Source organism: Nerophis lumbriciformis, linkage group LG01 (genome assembly GCF_033978685.3).
Source record: "Nerophis lumbriciformis linkage group LG01, RoL_Nlum_v2.1, whole genome shotgun sequence".
NCBI lineage: Eukaryota > Metazoa > Chordata > Actinopteri > Syngnathiformes > Syngnathidae > Nerophis > Nerophis lumbriciformis.
Window position 1 is genome coordinate 23,909,021 of NC_084548.2, and position 18,480 is coordinate 23,927,500.

Genomic DNA, 18,480 nt, shown 5'->3' on the forward strand with positions numbered 1-18,480 from the left:
GTCCTCCGGATCAAAGAAGAAAAAAACCATCCGGATTGTTATAGGCGCAAAGTTGAAAAGCCAGCATCTGTGATGTTATGGGGGTGTATTAGTGCCCAAGACATGGGTAACTTACACATCTGTGAAGGCGCCATTAATCCTGAAAGGTACATACAGGTTTTGGAGCAACATATGTTGCCATCCAAGCAACGTTACCCTGGACGCCCCTGCTTATTTCAGCAAGACAATGCCAAGCCACTTGTTACATCAACATGGCTTCATAGTAAAAGAGTGCGGGTACTAGACTGGCCTGCCTGTAGTCCAGACCTGTCTCCCATTGAAAATGTGTGGCGCATTATGAAGCCTAAAATACCACAACGGAGACCCCGGACTGTTGAACAACTTAAGCTGTACATCAAGCAAGAATGGGAAATAATTCCACCTGAGAAGCTTAAAAAATGTGTCTCCTCAGTTCCCAAACGTTTACTGAGTGTTGTTAAAAGGAAAGGCCATGTAACACAGTGGTGAACATGCCCTTTCCCAACTATTTTGGCACGTGTTGCAGCCATGAAATTCTAAGTTAATTATTATTTGCAAAAAAAAAAAAAAGTTTATGAGTTTGAACATCAAATATCTTGTCTTTGTAGTGCATTCAACTGAATATGGGTTGAAAAGGATTTGCAAATCATTGTATTCCGTTTATATTTACATCTAACACAATTTCCCAACTCATATGGAAACGAGGTTTGTAGATACCTGTCGGTTGAATTTTTGTGCTACATCCTAAAAATCATTAAAAACAAAAGCAAAGCACTTTAATGTAAAATAATTTTTACCAAAAAATAACTGAACTGTGACCTTAAAATTGAGGTATTTGCCAAATCAAAGGAGAATACCCAAACCAACAAATATTCTCTGCTATTTCTATACTGTCACTTTTAACAGTAGCAACACAAGTAACTCATGCTTTTGTAACTTGTTTTGATTAGGTCTTGCTTTTATTTTTCCAAATGAACAGAAGGAAAGTCCACAATTTGTGAGAAAGGAGTCCAAATTCCATGAATTCTTCACTGGCTCAGACAAATCCCAAGCAGCAAGCAGGTGAACCAAGCAGCAACATGGCCATCTTTCCAACTATGGCTCAGTTGAGTGGCGCTGCCCTCCCCGAGGACAGGGAAAGCTTCACTCCTTGTGTCACTCAAGACAAGTGAAGCCTGAAATCTGGGTCAGAACTTTAAAACAGACCTCAGGAGTCCAAAACAAGATGTTGTTTCTGTGAAATATGGATACAATGGCTGTCAAGTGACCCTCACTCATGTGAGGTTTAAACTACAGCTTTCCCCCACTTGAAAAGGCAACTTGCTTCAGAGTTTTGGACAGGGATTTACTCAATGACCAGGATTCAGCTTTATTTTTTATTTTTTCCAAGTCGACGAGGCCAAAAAAATTCTAAATTCTTGAACACAACCACAAAAAAAGCATTAGGAAAATGTGACCAAAGAAGCCATAACCAACCAACATAACCTAAACTCAAATACAATACCCAAAACCAGTGAAGTTGGCACGTTGTGTAAATTGTAAATACAAAAAGAATACAATGATTGGGGACGGCGTGGCGCTGTTGGGAGAGTGGCCATGCTAGCAACCTGAGGGCTCCTGGTTCGATCCCCAGCTTCTACCAGCCGAGTCAAGTCCGTTATGCCCTTGAGCAAGACACTTCACACTTGCTCCTGATGGGTCGTGGTTAGCGCCTTGCATGGCAGCTCCCGCCATCAGTGTGTGAATGTGTGTGTGAATGTGGAAATAGTGTCAAAGCGCTTTGAGTACCTTGAAGGTGGAGAAGCGCTATACAAGTATAACCCTTTATTTATTTTTTTTGCAAATCCTTTTCAACTTATATTCAATTAAATATATTGCAAAGACAAGATATTATTATATAAACAGTAAACGTTTGGGAACTGAGGATACCAATTCTTTAAGCTTTTCAGGTGGAATTATTGCGCCATAGTGCGCCACACATTTTCAATGGGAGACAGGTCTGGACTACAGGCAGGCCAGTCTAGTACCCGCACTCTTTTACTATGAAGCCACGTTGATGTAATACGTGGCTTGGCATTGTCTTGCTGAAATAAGCAGGGGCGTCCATGTTAACGTTGCTTGGATGGCAGCATATGTTGCTCCAAAACCTGTATGTACCTTTCAGCATTAACGGTGCCTTCACAGATGTGTAAGTTACCCATGCCTTGGGCACTAATACACCCCCATACTATCACAAATGCTGGCTTTTGAACTTTGCGCCTATAACAGTTTCCAAAAACAATTTGAAATGTGGACTCGTCAGACCACAGAACACTTTTCCACTTTGCATCAGTCCATCTTAGATGAGCTCGGGCCCAGTGAAGCCGGCTGCGTTTCTGGGTGTTGTTGATAAATGGCTTTCGCTTTGCATAGTAGCGTTTTAACTTGCACTTACAGATGTAGCGACAAACTGTAGTTACTGACAGTGGTTTTCTGAAGTGTTCCTGAGCCAATGTGGTGATATCCTTTACACACTGATGTCGGTTTTTGATGAAGAACCACCGGAGGGATCGAAGGTCACGGGCATTCTATGTTACGTACAGTGATTTCTCCAGATTCTCTGAACCTTCTAATGATATTACGGACCGTAAATGGTCCAATCCCTAAATTCCTTACAATAGCTCGTTGAGAAATGTTGTTCTTAAACAGTTTGCTCAGGCATTTGTTGGCAAAGTAGTGATCCTTGCCCCATCCTTGTTTGTGAATCAAATTACATCCAGAGCAGCCATATTTGAAAATAACTCGGAGATGACTTTCCGAGTTGGAAATTTGACGTCGAGGGGCGTTCCAGTTAAAATTCTGACTAGGAATTTGGACATTCCGACTTCCCACTACAAATAGAACACACCATTAGATTCAGGCTCAAAGGACTGATGATATTGGTCTGCTCAGTCAGTCACGGCAAGCCACGAGGGCCAAAGTTTATTATCCTGAAAAAAATATAGAGTAGTGGATGGGGAAATATATGCTTGAGAAATGTCAAGTGTGGCGTGAGAAAGGGTTAAATTGCAAGATTGTCATGCTCAAAGTGTGAGGCCTGGCAGATCCTGGGGGAAAATGTATTATCCATCCTAAGCTTCCCAGGTGGGCGCAGTGCCTTTTGTGAAGTCAGCAGTTGGAAGCCAGTGACTAGGCTTTTCCGTCATGCTTGTTTGGAGATCGTGCGTCATTAACAATCAGCTGAAATATTAAATGAAGCTGGAGATTAGTCTTGGTAAGGTGTACACTCATAATTTAGAGGCTTCAAATAAGTCCCATTAGCAGAAGCAGCAAATGATCTTGCAGTACATAACATAATTGGAGTCTGCGTGTGAGTGTGTGTGTTCGTATTGGGAGTATTCTCAGCATCACTGTAAACCGACATCGTAATCACAGTTATAAAAGAATGGGAGATTAACTCCAGAAAGTGAAATTCACAGCAGGATTTCTAGGTAAGATTATAAATAGGTCTTTATTATCATTGCACAAGTACAACAAAACTTTGTGATGATGACTATGTTGATGAGGAAAGCAATTTTGGGTATTAATGATTGGCAACACTAAATGGTCCCTAGTGTGTGAATGTGAGTGTGAATGTTGTCTGTCTGTCTGTGTTGGCCCTGTGATAAGATGGCGACTTGTCCAGGGTGTACCCCGCATTCCGCCCGATTGTAGCTGAGATAGGCTCCAGCGCCCCCCGCGACCCCGAAGGGAATAAGCGGTAGAAAATGGATGGATGGAATATACAGTATACCTGTTTCACGGATTACTGCTTTATTCTCGGCCTCTGTCCTGATAAATATCAGGGTCTCCCATCCCCTGAAAACCATTGGATGTAGAACAGGGTTTAACAACCTTTATCATCTAACAGTGTTTTTCAACCTTTTTTGAGCCAAGGCACATTTTTTGCGTTGAAAAAATCCAGAGGCACACCACCAGCAGAAATCATAAACTCAGTTGACAGTAAAAAGTCGTTGTCGCAATTGTTGGATATGAATTTAAACCCTAACCATGCATGCATCACTATAGCTCTTGTCTCAAAGTAGGTGTACTGTCACTACCTGTGACGTCACCCCGACTTATTTGGAATTTTTTGCTGTTTTCCTGTGTGTAGTGTTTTAGTTCTTGTCTTGCGCTCCTATTTTGGTGGCTTTTTCTCTTCTTTTGGTATTTTCCTGTAGCAGTTCCATGTCTTATATTTCCCGCATCTACTTTGTTTTAGCAACCAAGAATATTTCAGTTGTTTTTCTTTTTCTTTGTGGAGACATTGTTGATAGTCATGTCATGTACGGATGTACATTGTGGACGCCGTCTTTGCTCCACAGTAAGTCTTTGCTGTCGTCCAGCATTCTGTTTTTGTTTACTTTGTAGCCAGTTCAGTTTTACATTCGTTCTGCATAGCCTTCCCTAAGCTTCAATGCCTTTTTTTAGCGGCACTCACCTTTTGTTTATTTTTGGTTTAAGCATAAGACACCTTTTCACCTGCCTTTACAAAGCAATTAGCTACCGGCTGCCACCTACTGATATGGAAGAGTATTACATGGTTACTCTGCCGAGCTCTGGACAGCACCGACACTCAACAACAACACATCATTTGCAGACTATAATTATTGGTTTGCAAAAAATGTTTTTAACCCAAATATGTGAAATTAGATAATCTCCCACGGCACACCAGACTGTATCTCACGGCACACTAGTGTGCCGCAGCACAGTGGTTGAAAAACACTGATCTAACACACATATTTCAAACGGTCATGTGGGATCATGACATAGGGAGAAATTTTGCCCCATTAGGTACAGAAAAATATCACACAGCACCATCATAACACTTAAGCATGTTTTATTTATTTTACAGGCAAAGGATTCTGTTCATGTAGAATTACACTGTGTGCTTCCAAGATTTTGCTTCTTTTTTCTTGCACTCACGCAATCCTCCTGCCCCCCAGGCAGGACACAATCATGTGCTAAAAGGGTCAGAATTTAAAGATCTCTTTTCAAAAATGCATTTTTTGCTCAATCCGGAGTTTACAAAAATATTTCGAAGGGAGCCAGATCAAAGAGCTGCGAGTTGCCAATCCCTGGTCTGGAACCTCCACAGTTATTGAATGTGAAAACATATTTCATTCAATCCTCGAGCTTATCCAACCCTCCCGATTGAGGAACCTCATGGCATCATCAAAACCTTCCTGACAGAGGGACTGCATGCGGCAGGTCGATGGCGGGAACAAAGCCTGGTTCAGACGTTTGATGTTTTCCACTGAAAACTGGGGGAAACCAGACAGAAAAGCCCAATTTTAGTATTATTGTCCACAGAGCAAACTTCATCCCAACTAATACATATTGAATATTATAAATTGGAGTGTATTTTAGCACCATTTTAATTGTGCTTTTATCATATTTTATGTTGTAATTGGCAGTGAAGCAATATGAAGTTACTGTACCTGTTTCACTGACAAATTAAAGGGGAACTGCACTTTTTTTTAAAATTTCGCCTATCGTTCAGAATCATTATGAAAAACATGACGGATGGATTCTTTTTAATGCATTCTAACTTGTAAAATGTAAATAAAAGTCCGCCTACAGCGCAGCCATTTGGAGCTTCACTCTTTCGCCAATAAAATCTAATAAATAACCATTCAAAAACCACCAACAATACTCTATTTACATTTTGTGATTTGAATATTACCAAAAATTAGTAATATTGTTATTATAAGCGCTAACACAGGTGAACTATTTACAGCAGCGCTGGGATCACTTCCGTGTGTCCCTATGTTTACATCATTGCGTGGTCTGCTGCTTGCTCCCTGTACGTTTATTCTAGATCATACATCATTCATCTCACCTGGACAGAAGACGTTTGAGTAGGTATTCCGACAAGTTGACAGCTATTTAGGACCCGAAACTGGCGAGGACACAAGAAGACGCTTGGTCCCCCCTCCGCCCCCAACCCCTTTTCTTTGTGAGGATTATGATTTGCACAGTAAGTGATGTTTTATTATATTTGTTGGTTCTCATGAAGTCTGCAGTGAGTAATAATTAGTGATGAAGAAAAAAAAAAAGCAGACGCTGAAAAGCTTTTTTGAAATGATTGCGCCACAAATGCTTAACATCATCAAAACACATAAATATTAAATGTTATGATAAATGTTCCAGTTATAACATTAAATACACCATGTATATAAAACCTTAATAGAGATGTTTGGTTGTTTTTCAGGGCTTTATAAGCGGAATTGTGCGGCTCTCATAAGCTCCATTGTAAGCAAATGTTTGATTAAATGCATTTAATACGCTAAAAAAATAAAATTACATCTATCGTCATGTCTCTCATAATAATTGTGAATGATAGACAAAATTCCCCAAAAAATTTAGTTCCCCTTTAAATTTACATTTAAATTAACACAGTATACATACGTCAGGTTGTACTGAACAACATCAAAAGCAGACTGCAGGAACGTAGTTCCCCTTTAAATTTACATTTAAATTAACACAGTATACATAAGTCAGGTTGTACTGAACAACATCAAAAGCAGACTGCAGGAGCTCAAAAGTTTGCGCCACAGCAGGGGATGAACAATATATGGCCGCATCATTTGCAGGAAAATGGAGCACAGCATCTTAGGCCATGCTACACTAAGTCGTTTAACTCTTTAAACGAATAATTATTTAGCCTAAGCCCCGTTTCAGCCACACTAAACTAGCGTTTAAGGTCCCCCTCCTCGGACAAATTTTTACACGTGTAAGTCAGCCGTGTAATTCTTGAATCTCCGGCACTTAGCTTTGTATGGACTCATTAATTGTTTACAAAGTGAGTTCGGAGAGGAAGTGAGGCCAGAAAGACCTCGCCCACACAGGAAGTGACGTCAAAAAGAACACGCCACAGCCAGCTTCATAATAAAGCGGTTTCGTAGCTCGGAGGTAAATACTGGAAATATGAAGGCGAGTCATCCAGACATGCCCGTGTTTCTCCTTCTTCTACATGTACAGACGCTTGTGGAAATCACATATGAATACATTAAGAGAAAGCGATCGCAGCTATTTGGTATACAACACTTCTCAGACGGCAAGAGAAATTTCCAATGTCCGGCCGGGTCAGCTGCGATGCTACTTAGAGAAAAACTTTGTCCATTTGTCGAAGGAGAGTCAACGAGAATGCGAGCTCCCGTGGATGTGATAAAAAAACATAGCATGTGCTTTGTATTACCTTGCCGTCGAGGAAAACGGCGAATGCATTCGGACTGGCAAAGCAGACTGTATCAGTTATTGTCCGCCATTTATGTCGCCGACTCAACGTCTCGGTCCAGAGTATATAAAGTCACCAAAAACGAATGGACAATGAAGGTGAAGGCAAAAGAGTGAGGAGTGTCCTGACCAGTTATCTAGATCCCTAGATAGATTAATGTTAAATGTTCTTTGTCACATTCTTTATGTGTCTAATAAAGATTATTTTAATTTATGATGTCTCAGGTGTGATTCACTACAATAGGGCCCCACAGCACACTGAAATCCAGTTAATTGAAATACCACAACACTGGATATTGTTCAGATAAGTTACATTTAAGAACTTGCACACAAAGCAACACTGGAGATGGCTATGACGTGCGCATTTTCCGCGCATACATACTAGGTTGCGTTGCGCCGGCGGACAGAGGGGGGCGAGGGTCTTAAACGGTGGCATTGTTGTGTGTGGACACGGATAAGGTTAGGTGTGATTTACCCCGGATAACCTTATCGTTAGTGTAAACGGGGCCTTAGTCTAGTCACCTCCTTGACTAGACTAAGATGAATGCAGCAAAGACATCCGAGATAAAAACCAACGCTTCCCATCCAACTTGATAGATAGATAGATAGATAGATAGATAGATAGTACTTTATTGATTCCCTCAGGAAAATTAAAAATGATGGAGCTTGAGAAGTGCTGTAAAGCGTAATCGGCAAAGACGAATGGGCGAAACTGCCCAAATAGAGTTGTGACTGTAACGACGTGGTCGCATCGTGATGCGGGTGTGTTCTCCCAGGGATGCAGACGGCTTCGGACACAGCTTGCAGGTAGGAATATGATTTATTTAACATATAAATCATACGATGAATAAACAAAAGACATACACGTAGCACAAAAGGCAAAACAAAAGGGCTAGCGTGGGAGCTAGTAAACCAAAATAGCCTAGCGTGAAAACTAGCAGCTAAGGAACATGAAATAAACGTCGTCATCAGTTGTGTGGGAACAAACTAGGAAGCCAGACCGAGTGAGGCCAGGGCAAAGACTAAATAGCCCTCTGATTAGCGCCCGGGCAACAGGTGCGCGTCCCGGACACTAACCAGAGGCAGGTGTAAGCAATTTGCCGTCATGGCAACTGAAACAAACAAAAACTCAAGGTCCTGAAAACACATGTGACTAGAAAATATAAAAACTATGATCCGGGCAGCGGATCGTAACAGTGACAAGCTATTCAAAAATACTTGAAGCTGTAACTGTTGCCAAAGGTGCATCAACAAAGTACTGAGCAAAGGTTTTGAAAACTAATTTACATGTAATTTTTTGTTTTTAATAAATTTGCAATTAAAAAAAAAAGTTTTATATCGTCATAATGGGGTATTGTCTGTAGAAATTTGAGGTCAAAACTGAATTCATTCCATTTTAGAATAAGGCAGCAACATAACATTTGGAAACAGTGGAGAAGCGCTGTGAATACATTCTGAATGCAATGTAGGTAGAAAAATATTTGTCATGTGCCGCGTGGCAAGTTTGGGAGAGTGGCCGTGCCAGCAATTTGAGGGTTCCTGGTTTGATCCCCACCTTCTACCAACTTCGTCACGTCTGTTGTGTCCTTGAGCAAGACACTTCACCCTTGCTCCTGATGGGTCGTGGTTAGGGCCTTGCATGGCAGCTCCCACCATCAGTGTGTGAATGTGTGTGTGAATGTATGTGTGAATGGGTGAATGTGGAAATAGTGTCAAAGCGCTTTGAGTACCTTGGAGGTAGAAAAGCGCTATACAAGTATAACCCATTTACCATTTATAACTCTACTGTTACATTATTATTTTGGTGGGACTCACAAATATCTTTTGTATTACTATTTTTATAACAATTGGATAATATGTGTATTAAAGCTAATTTTTTCATACTTTAGAGACACTCTGAAATACCCACATTTATGTTCATATTGGCCAAACTAAGTTGAGTCTTAAACTCACTGCCCTTATGCAAAGGACACACGTTCTGCTGCCCAGCGAACGGGGACACAGTGATGGTTCGACCCACAGGCAGAATTGGAAGGCTGTCGGTGAACCCGCCATCAATCCACTTCTACTGACAAACATAATAAAAAGCATAAATGCAAACATATCACATGGTTTTGCAATGAAGAGCTACAGTAGTTAGTACCTGTCCTCGGAAGTCCACCGGTTGGAATCCAGCATAGATTGGCACACAACTGCTAGCCAGGAGAGCCTCAAGGGAGTAACAAATACAAATAATGAAGATCAATGATTCACAGCCACATTAATAAAAAGGGATGAGCTTGAAAGGAGTTTAGCCTCGAACTGCAACAAAATGTAATTACAACTTTTACAGTCTTGATTCTGTAATTTAAACTGAAATCTTGTACAATCTTATTCTGATATTCAAAATCAGTCTTTTTTTACTGTGACTGTTTATTGAACTTAGGTTATTTTGTGTAATGTGTAGAAATGTCTACAACCTTCAAATAACTGCTATAAACTCCCCTAAAACAAATTTTAATACTGGACAACTCAATTTCCATTTTGTATTCTCATTTCCTTTTTTCAATATACACTTGTATTGTTTATTTGTTCTTATTACATTTTGTTGCAAATAGTCTTTGAGTATCTTTAAAAAGCATTATTTAAATAAAACTAATTGGTACTATTATCATTATAAATTAATTTGTATTGATTAAGTGAAGTACAGGGCAGAACGGCGGTCAGGGGTTAGTGCATGTGCCTCACAATACGAAGGTCCTGAGTTCAATACCGGGCTCGGGACCTTTCTGTGTGGAGTTTGCATGTTCTCCCCGTGGGTTCCCTCCGGGTACTCCGGCTTCCTCCCACCTCCAAACACAAGCACCTGGGGATAGGTTGATTGGCAACACTAAATTGGCCCTAGTGTGTGAATGTGAGTGTAAATGTTTTCTGTCTATCTGTGTTGGCCCTGTGATAAGGTGGCGACTTGTCCAGGGTGTACCCCGCCTTCTGCTCGAATGCAGCTGAGATAGGCTCCAGCACCCCCCGTGACCCCGAAAGGAACAAGCAGTAGAAATGGATGGATGGATGTGTGAAGTACTGTACTAACACGATTATAAGATGACCCTGATTACAAAATAGCATCTATTGTTCTGGATTTGTAAATGATAAAAAAATCAAATGATTCAAATGTTTAATCAAAGTAGTCACAGTTTATAAATTATTCAATTACAATGTATTACTGCTTGAAACTATGTCTGAAATATGTCCATTTTCACTAAAGAGAGCCAAAGCTCACAAGTTTTTTGGGCTATGAGCTTTCTGCCGATTAATTAGTACGAGCAACAATTTGCGTCATAAGCCTCCCAACAACTCATTAGCACAGAGAATGTCACAGTGAACCCTGTAAGATCGAGCAAAACATAACTTTGTTTTTCCAAACATGGGTCAAAACAAAGTGAGTTTAAAGGACAGTGCTTAGAAGAAGTAGATTATACACAAAATTAAGAAAAAAACTTTCAAATAACAGAGGTCTGCGTGTAGTGGTCTTGGCAAAGGAGTACGTGCTAATTTTGTAAAGAGAATCAATACTTAATGTATTAATACTCAAACGATACAATATTAATTTGCATAAGTATTGATACTATAACCCTATCTAGGGCTGGACAATTCATCTAAATTTGATTTTGATTATTTTAAACGAGTAAAAACGATTAAAACCCTTGGATGCCCAACCTACTAATACCTACAGTCTTCCACGAATGGGGTCAAAAATGACCCTAATTAAAATCAATGCGTTTTTGCAATAACTGGGTTATTATTCTTCAAAACGTATAGTAATTTCATATTCCAAGTATTTCTCAAACATGTTTGACAAGAGATCCTTTACGTTTTGATTTATTTTTTCATTAATATTAAGGAATTGCAGTGTTTGTATCACCACTCACTCTTTCACAAATGGGGTCAAAAATTACCCCCAGCAGTTCCAATGAAATCTTCTATGAACGATTAATTCTTAGCAACTCTCAACTGTCCCGCTTACACATCTGATGTCATCTCTCACATCTGATGTAACATTAACTGTCAATACTGTCCCACTTACACATCTGACGTCAGCAGTCTCACCCTCACCACCCAGGAAGGGTAAACATTTGTCACAGTGTTTTAAAAGTACATGATTGATATGTACAGTATGTTAGTGTTTGTGTGTGTGTGTGTGTGTGTGTATACGCACCTTGATGAGGTCTTCTCTGGACTTAAACTCGGACACAATGTGGTTCTTCCCGCTTTTGAAATGCGTCAATGAGACATGGAGGCGATCAGATGCCAGAATGTGGGCATCAGCAGGAAGCATCTCTTCAATGCCTTCCCTGCAAAGAAGTCCAACACTTTTAAGTCTGTCTGCTCCAGTTGTTGTAAGACATCTGATGTGTGGTTACCGCAGCTTGAGCAAGACATTGTATCCAGGGGTGACTGCCCCAAATCTCTGTTGTCTCACATTAGTAGCTAATTTATACGTAAAGTCTTTGCAGTGCTGAAAAAGAAAAAAATCACAAGGTAACACAATATAAAATAACAGGCACTATTAGAAATTGTGAATAAATAACTGTGAAATATTAAGACAAACAATGCTGCTACACACACACACACATATATATATATATATATATATATATATATATATATATATATATATATATATATATGTATATATATGTATGTGTGGGAAAAAAATCACAAGACTACTTCATCTCTTACATATATATATATATATATATATACATACATACATACATACATACATACACAGTAGATATACGAACGTACGTACATACACACACACAAACCCATATATGTACATATGTATATATATATATATATATATATATATATATATATATATATGTAAGGCTGCAGCTAACGATTATTTTTCTATCGATTAATCTATAGATTATTTTTTTGATTAATTGGTTAATCTATAGATTATTTTTTCGATTAATCTATAGATTATTTTTCCTTTTACCGATTATTTTTTTTATTTAAAATGAAGATGAAAAAATAAATGTAGGCCAGTTTTTTCAAAAGGCATGACTTTTATTTACAAAAAAAAAAAGTATGGCCACTCAGTCAACATTGACAACAACATGACAAAATATTCTGTAACAATGTAAACATTTAAAACTTTTAACATTTAACAAAATTAAAAGTAGCTTATTTGCTTTTTAATGTGCAAATATAAAAGTAAACATCCAGTGCAAATCTTAATATTCTGCAATAGTATAAGCATTTCAAAAGTAAAAGTATTGCTTATTTTGCTTTAAAATGTGCAAAAATAAAGATAAACATCCAATACAAAAAAGTGCAAAACGAAATATTCTGTAACAGTATAAACATTTCAACAAAAGTAAAAGTATTGCTTATTTTGCTTAATAACACAACAATGATAGTATGATTAAAGTGAAAGTTAATTGTTCGTTTGTACATAGTATATGTAACTGTTAATGTTGTAAAAGGTATTTGCACAACTAATTAACGTTAGCGTTAAAGAGGAGCGCGTCTTTGTAAACACTGAACAGGCACGCCAAACGCGCCTCTCAGAGCGAAACAGTGTTTGAGTTTATGAATTTACAACGCAGATACAAATGACACATTCATGATTTTGTGTAATGATGACAACGTATACTCACGCGGACGATTGACTAGTTGATGGTGATGGCAAGAACGCTGTCGGGTGTTTTCTTTTCAAATGTTCGCTCATAGCCGTTGTGCTGCTATGATAGGCCATTTCCGCTCGACACAGTGTGCATACAACAACTGTCAAGTGTTTTGCTTTTTTCGCTGTGCTTATCCCACACTTGAAGGGATGTACCAATGCTGAATGTGGCTTCTGGATTTCACTCAAAAGACCAGACCGTAGTTACTTTTTCCTTTTATTTTCCTTTAGTTTGCAACAGTTTTTCCAACGAAGAAACAGCTTCTTTTTTCTTCTTTAGTCTTTTTAGCAGTCTTTAGCAGTGTTAGTAGACTTTAGTTTCTTTAGCTGTCATTAGCTGTCTTTAGTAGCCTTTAGTAGCCTTTAGCTTCTTTAGTAGGTGAAAAACCTTTAAGGACAAAACACCACAAGATCAACATGCTGTAAAAAATCAATCAATTATCAATCCCATAATTTACAATTATTAATTAGGCTATCAAACTCTTAACCATTAAACAAGTGCAAGGTAATGGACACATATTTTCCCTTTAAGTTAAAACAGATTTTAAATAAATTGTCTCAACATAAATGCACCAAGATACATATAAAATACATTTAAACCCAGAAACACAATAGATAAATGCAACAGAAAACCCAATATGCAAATACATAAATACCTAACCAATTAACCACCTATTTAGATACATATTTAAAATCCATATTCAATATAAATATATTATTAATTTAGCAGTGAAACACTCAATCTTAAACGCTGTCTACTGGTAGAAAAATGCCCCTTTTTCTATCCCCTCACCAGCAGCCAATGATCCAACACAGTTAAATCCAACACTTTAAATTGAGCGACTTCACCCTCCTGATGAAGCAAACTGCTCCAACATTTATCAAACTAAGCAAAGAATATCAACACTAAACAACAGTTACATAACACACTGTGTGTATTTAGCCTCCAGACTAAGCACGCTACATGGACACAACCCCCCCCCCCCCCAATCTCACCAACGCAACACGCTGGTGAGATTGAAGAGAAATATTAAATCTTACATACTTTTGGCACAACTCTTGGTTATCTGTAATGAACTAAACCTTTTTCCACTCTGCGCTGGCGTCTTTTGTACTCCTTGATTTGACAAAGCTGTCTAATTACCGGGCTCGCGCACCAGCAGATGAGACGGGAGCGCGCCGCGTTATACCTGCGCGTGAACGTAAACTGATCGGCTCTGATCATATAAGGGGGCGGCATGGCGTAGTGGGTAGAGCAACCGTGCCAGAAACCTGAGGGTTGCAGGTTCGCTCCCCGCCTCTTACCATCCAAAAATCGCTGCCGTTGTGTCCTTGGGCGGGACACTTCACCCTTTGCCCCCGGTGCCACTCACACCGGTGAATTGAATGATGAATGATAGGTGGTGGTCGGAGGGGCCGTTGGCGCAAATTGCAGCCACGCTTCCGTCAGTCTACCCCAGGGCAGCTGTGGCTATGAAAGTAGCTTACCACCACTAGGTGTGAATGAATGATGGGTTCTACATGTAAAGCGACTTTGGGTACTTAGAAAAGCGCTATATAAATCCCAGGTATTATTATATAAGCCGACTGGCCGAAATAATGCCGAATTATATACATTTCCTGGGGTTGCCTAGGTGAATAGGGATGCGGATGTGCTCTAAGATAAAATATAATTTTATTAAGTGGGGTTTGGCTGGTTGCTAAACAGCCACGGTTGCGAGCTCGCGCGTCAGCTGACGAGACAGCTGTTCACCGCTACAACATTATTAGGCCGTTTATTGAAATACTCCCACACTTTTGACGACTTTTGGCGTGCTTTTTTTCCCTCGCTCGCACCGCTCGCATCATCTGCTTTGCGCTCCGCCATGACGGCAGTGTGACGTAAATATGCGACGCGTCGAAGCATAAATACGGCGTCGACGTATTTACGTAACCGATGATGTCGACTACGTCGACGCGTCGTTTCAGCCTTATATATATGTACATATATACATACATATATATATATATATATATATATATATATATATATATATATATATATATGTATCTATATATCTATATATACAGTGTTTCCCACAGGACAGGCATATATTTGTGGTGGTGTGGTCGAGGGGTGGGGGGTGGCGGCGGCAGCGGCGATGACCAAGAAGAACGCGGAGTTGGAATATAATTACAACACTTTATGTACATATTTATATACAGATTTGAACAATTAGTTATTCACTGAAATATATTTATTAATTGTGGTTCTTACAAAAAATATATCTTATAAAATATAAAAGCTAAAATGTCTCTTAAAGCTCTTCCCCTTTAATTAGTGAATACTAAATAATTTAACTTTAGCCTACTACTACAACCATATTATTTACCAGCAACATGAAGTGAAACAGAGGCAGAGGTGTCCTGCCACAGTCAGTCAACCTCCTCCTCCTCCTCCTGCTGCTGCTGAACAGGTCGCACCTGTGGTCCGGACTGTAGGCCTACCTCCTCTCCAAGTCGAGCCCTTTTCGGCCGTTGAAAATATTTTTCTATACTCATCTGTGTGAAGGAGTGAACATCCAACATTAGAATTTATTACTAACGAGCAGAACTGCTCTATGTACAGTGCCGTCTAACCTTAAGCGGCAGCAGCTCAACACATGCAGGGTTCAACGTTAAGGTTTTTTTCTACTTGCCCGACTTCTCAAATCTACTTGCCCCAATATTTTTACTTGTCCTGCCTAGGTTTTTTTCTGGCTGTGTAGTGCTCATGGCTTATATCTTACTAAAATCCTTCCCGTTGACTATTTACAACACTACACAGTATTTATTATTATTATTATCTATAATTACATTTAAATGGCATTGCATACATGTAAAATTAAATGCTATTTCACATTATTTGACCAGTAGCAGTTACACCCATCTGAACAGGTCAGCCACCTGTTTAAAGCCCGATCACAGTTGAAATCTTGAAATGAAGGGCCTTTAATGGCCAAAACATTAACCTGGACAACATTTTAACAGCTGGTTGGCTCAGATTTTATTCTATTCATTGCATTCACATGCTGCAGTGGACAGTGGACATTTTAGCTTCAGTCCACATGTGTTTATTGACAACGGGGTTATAACCTGGACACGTTAGCTCGTCGGTATGAAAACAGGTGACTGTTATTACGTGCGTCTGCCACGGCCCCCGAGTCAAACAGCGGCGGTGTTAATGAAGCAGCGTCAGGCTGCTCACCGTCAGTGAAACGCTCGGTGAAATCGCGGATTAACGTTAAATATATGACGAGCCGCGAGCGATGCAGCTATAACCTATCTACCTATAACATATATTACCCTCGTATTTTGATCCCGTCCGTCCGTCCGCCCCTCTTCTTCTTCTTCTTCTTCTGGCCCACCAGGTGAATTAAGTGCTATTGGCGGAGTTACAATGCATAGTAGGCTACCGCCACCTACTGCACCGGAGTTGTAACTACAAGGTACATTCACAGACAGAGTCCCATTGCTTTTATGAGCGGTCGAGCGAGTCAAAAGCCGAAAAATCAATTTGTGGCGGACGTAATTCTTTCGTGGCGGGCCGCCACAAATAAATGTATGTGTGGGAAACACTGTATATATATATATATATATATATATATATATATTAGGACTGCAACTAACAATTAATTTGATAATTGATTAATCTGTCGATTATTACTTCGATTAAACGATTAATAATCGGATAAAAGAGAAACTAAATTTCTATCTTTTCCAGTATTTTATTGAAAAAAAACAGCATACTGGCGCCATGTTCTTTCAACTTGCCAAATAAAACAAGGAAAATGTTACAAAAATGCACACTTTTGACACCCCTGCTATAGATAATAAAAAATGTAATCTCATAAATCTATCGATAAAAAGCAGAGCCTGGCGACGCAAACGCGTTTATCATAACTCTCTCGCTCTCTCTGTCTCTCTCCCTTCCTCACGAATGCTGCTGCACGCACAATTTGTTTTGTTTTTAACCTTCTTAACACTGAATGTACATTGAAAATACACACAACCCTAACTCAAAATGCCGGACATTTGAGGCATTTAAGAAACACCGCCCGGACAGCCCCGCAAAAGAGGACATGTCGTCTTTTGCTAGCATGCTAGCAGCTAATGGGCTACGATATACTGACCATACGTCCTCTTTTCACCGGACATGTCCTCTTTTGCGGGGCTGTCAGGGCGAGTTTCTTAAATGCCTCAAATGTCCGGCATTTTGAGTATTGTTTACACAATATGCAGTACGCTACTTAATATGTCCGTGTGGAAACTCGTTCGGTACACCCCCGTACCGAAACGGTTCGATACAAATACACGTACCGTTACACCCCCATTATTTTGATTATAGTTTCTCAGCTGTTTGTAAATGTTGCAGTTTATACAAACCCCGTTTCCATATGAGTTGTGAAATTGTGTTAGATGTAAATATAAACGGAATACAATGATTTGCAAATCAATTTCAACCCATATTCAGTTGAATATGCTACAAAGACAACATATTTAATGATCAAACTGATAAACATTTTTTTTTTGCAAATAATCATTAACTTTAGAATTTGATGCCAGCAACACATGACAAAGTAGTTGGGAAAGGTGGCAATAAATACTAATAAGGTTGAGGAATGCTCATCAAACACTTATTTGGAACATCCCACAGGTGAACAGGCAAATTGGGAACAGGTGGGTTGTACACTGCACTCTCTAAAAGCCCTAGATGTTATGACGTGATTGGGCAAGCACGCTGTTTATACCGTGGGAAAGCGGACGTGAAAACAGGCTGTCGACACGTCACTCAGGTCCGCATGGAGCTGGAGGGGGCGTGGCCTCCAGCTCCGGCTGAAAATCGGGAGATTTTCGGGAGATTATTTGTCCCGGGAGGTTTTCGGGAGAGGTGCTGAATTTCGGGAGTCTCCCGGAAAATCCGGGAGGGTTGGCAAGTATGTAACTTACACATCTGTGAAGGCGCCATTAATACTGAAAGGTACATACAGGTTTTGGAGCAACATATGTTGCCATCCAAGCAACGTTACCATGGACGCCCCTGCTTATTTCATCAGGACAATGCCAAGCCACGTGTTACATCAACGTGGCTTCATAGTCAAAGAGTGCGAGTACTAGACTGGCCTGCGTGTAGTCCAGACCTGTCTCCCATTGAAAATGTGTGGCGCATTATGAAGCCTAAAATACCACAACGGAGACCCCCGGACTGTTGAACAACTTAAGCTGTACATCAAGCAAGAATGGGAAAGAATTCCACCTGAGAAGCTTAAAAAATGTGTCTCCTCAGTTCCCAAACGTTTACTGAGTGTTGTTAAAAGGAAAGGCCATGTAACACAGTGGTGAACATGCCCTTTCCCAACTATTTTGGCACGTGTTGCAGCCATGAAATTTTAAGTTAATTATTATTTGCAAAAAAAAATTAAAAGTTTATGATTTTAAACATCAAATATGTTGTCTTTGTCGTGCATTCAATTGAATTTGTGTTGAAAAGGATTTGCAAATCATTGTATTCC

The 18,480-nt window shown here is 39.7% G+C and overlaps 1 protein-coding gene across 5 annotated transcripts in view; it reads right to left on the reverse strand.

Annotated features, from left to right (window-relative positions):
• Positions 1 to 4,859: 4,859 nt before the first annotated feature.
• Positions 4,860 to 18,480, reverse strand: part of pnpla4 (patatin-like phospholipase domain containing 4) — a 24,749-nt gene continuing 11,128 nt past the window's right edge. The window contains exons 2-6 of one of the 5 annotated variants that reach the window (XM_061977766.1): positions 11,676 to 11,770; positions 11,471 to 11,606; positions 9,419 to 9,484; positions 9,229 to 9,340; positions 4,860 to 5,300 (exon numbers count right to left, since the gene is read on the reverse strand). In XM_061977766.1, the coding sequence (XP_061833750.1) occupies positions 5,212 to 5,300; positions 9,229 to 9,340; positions 9,419 to 9,484; positions 11,471 to 11,606; positions 11,676 to 11,770 (498 nt within the window). In that variant the 3' untranslated portion in view covers positions 4,860 to 5,211. Of the gene's footprint in view, positions 5,301 to 9,184; positions 9,344 to 9,418; positions 9,485 to 11,470; positions 11,607 to 11,675; positions 11,771 to 18,480 lie in introns of those variants that run through there. The other 4 variants (XM_061977773.1, XM_061977758.1, XM_061977780.1 and 1 more) reach the window with 4 other exon arrangements.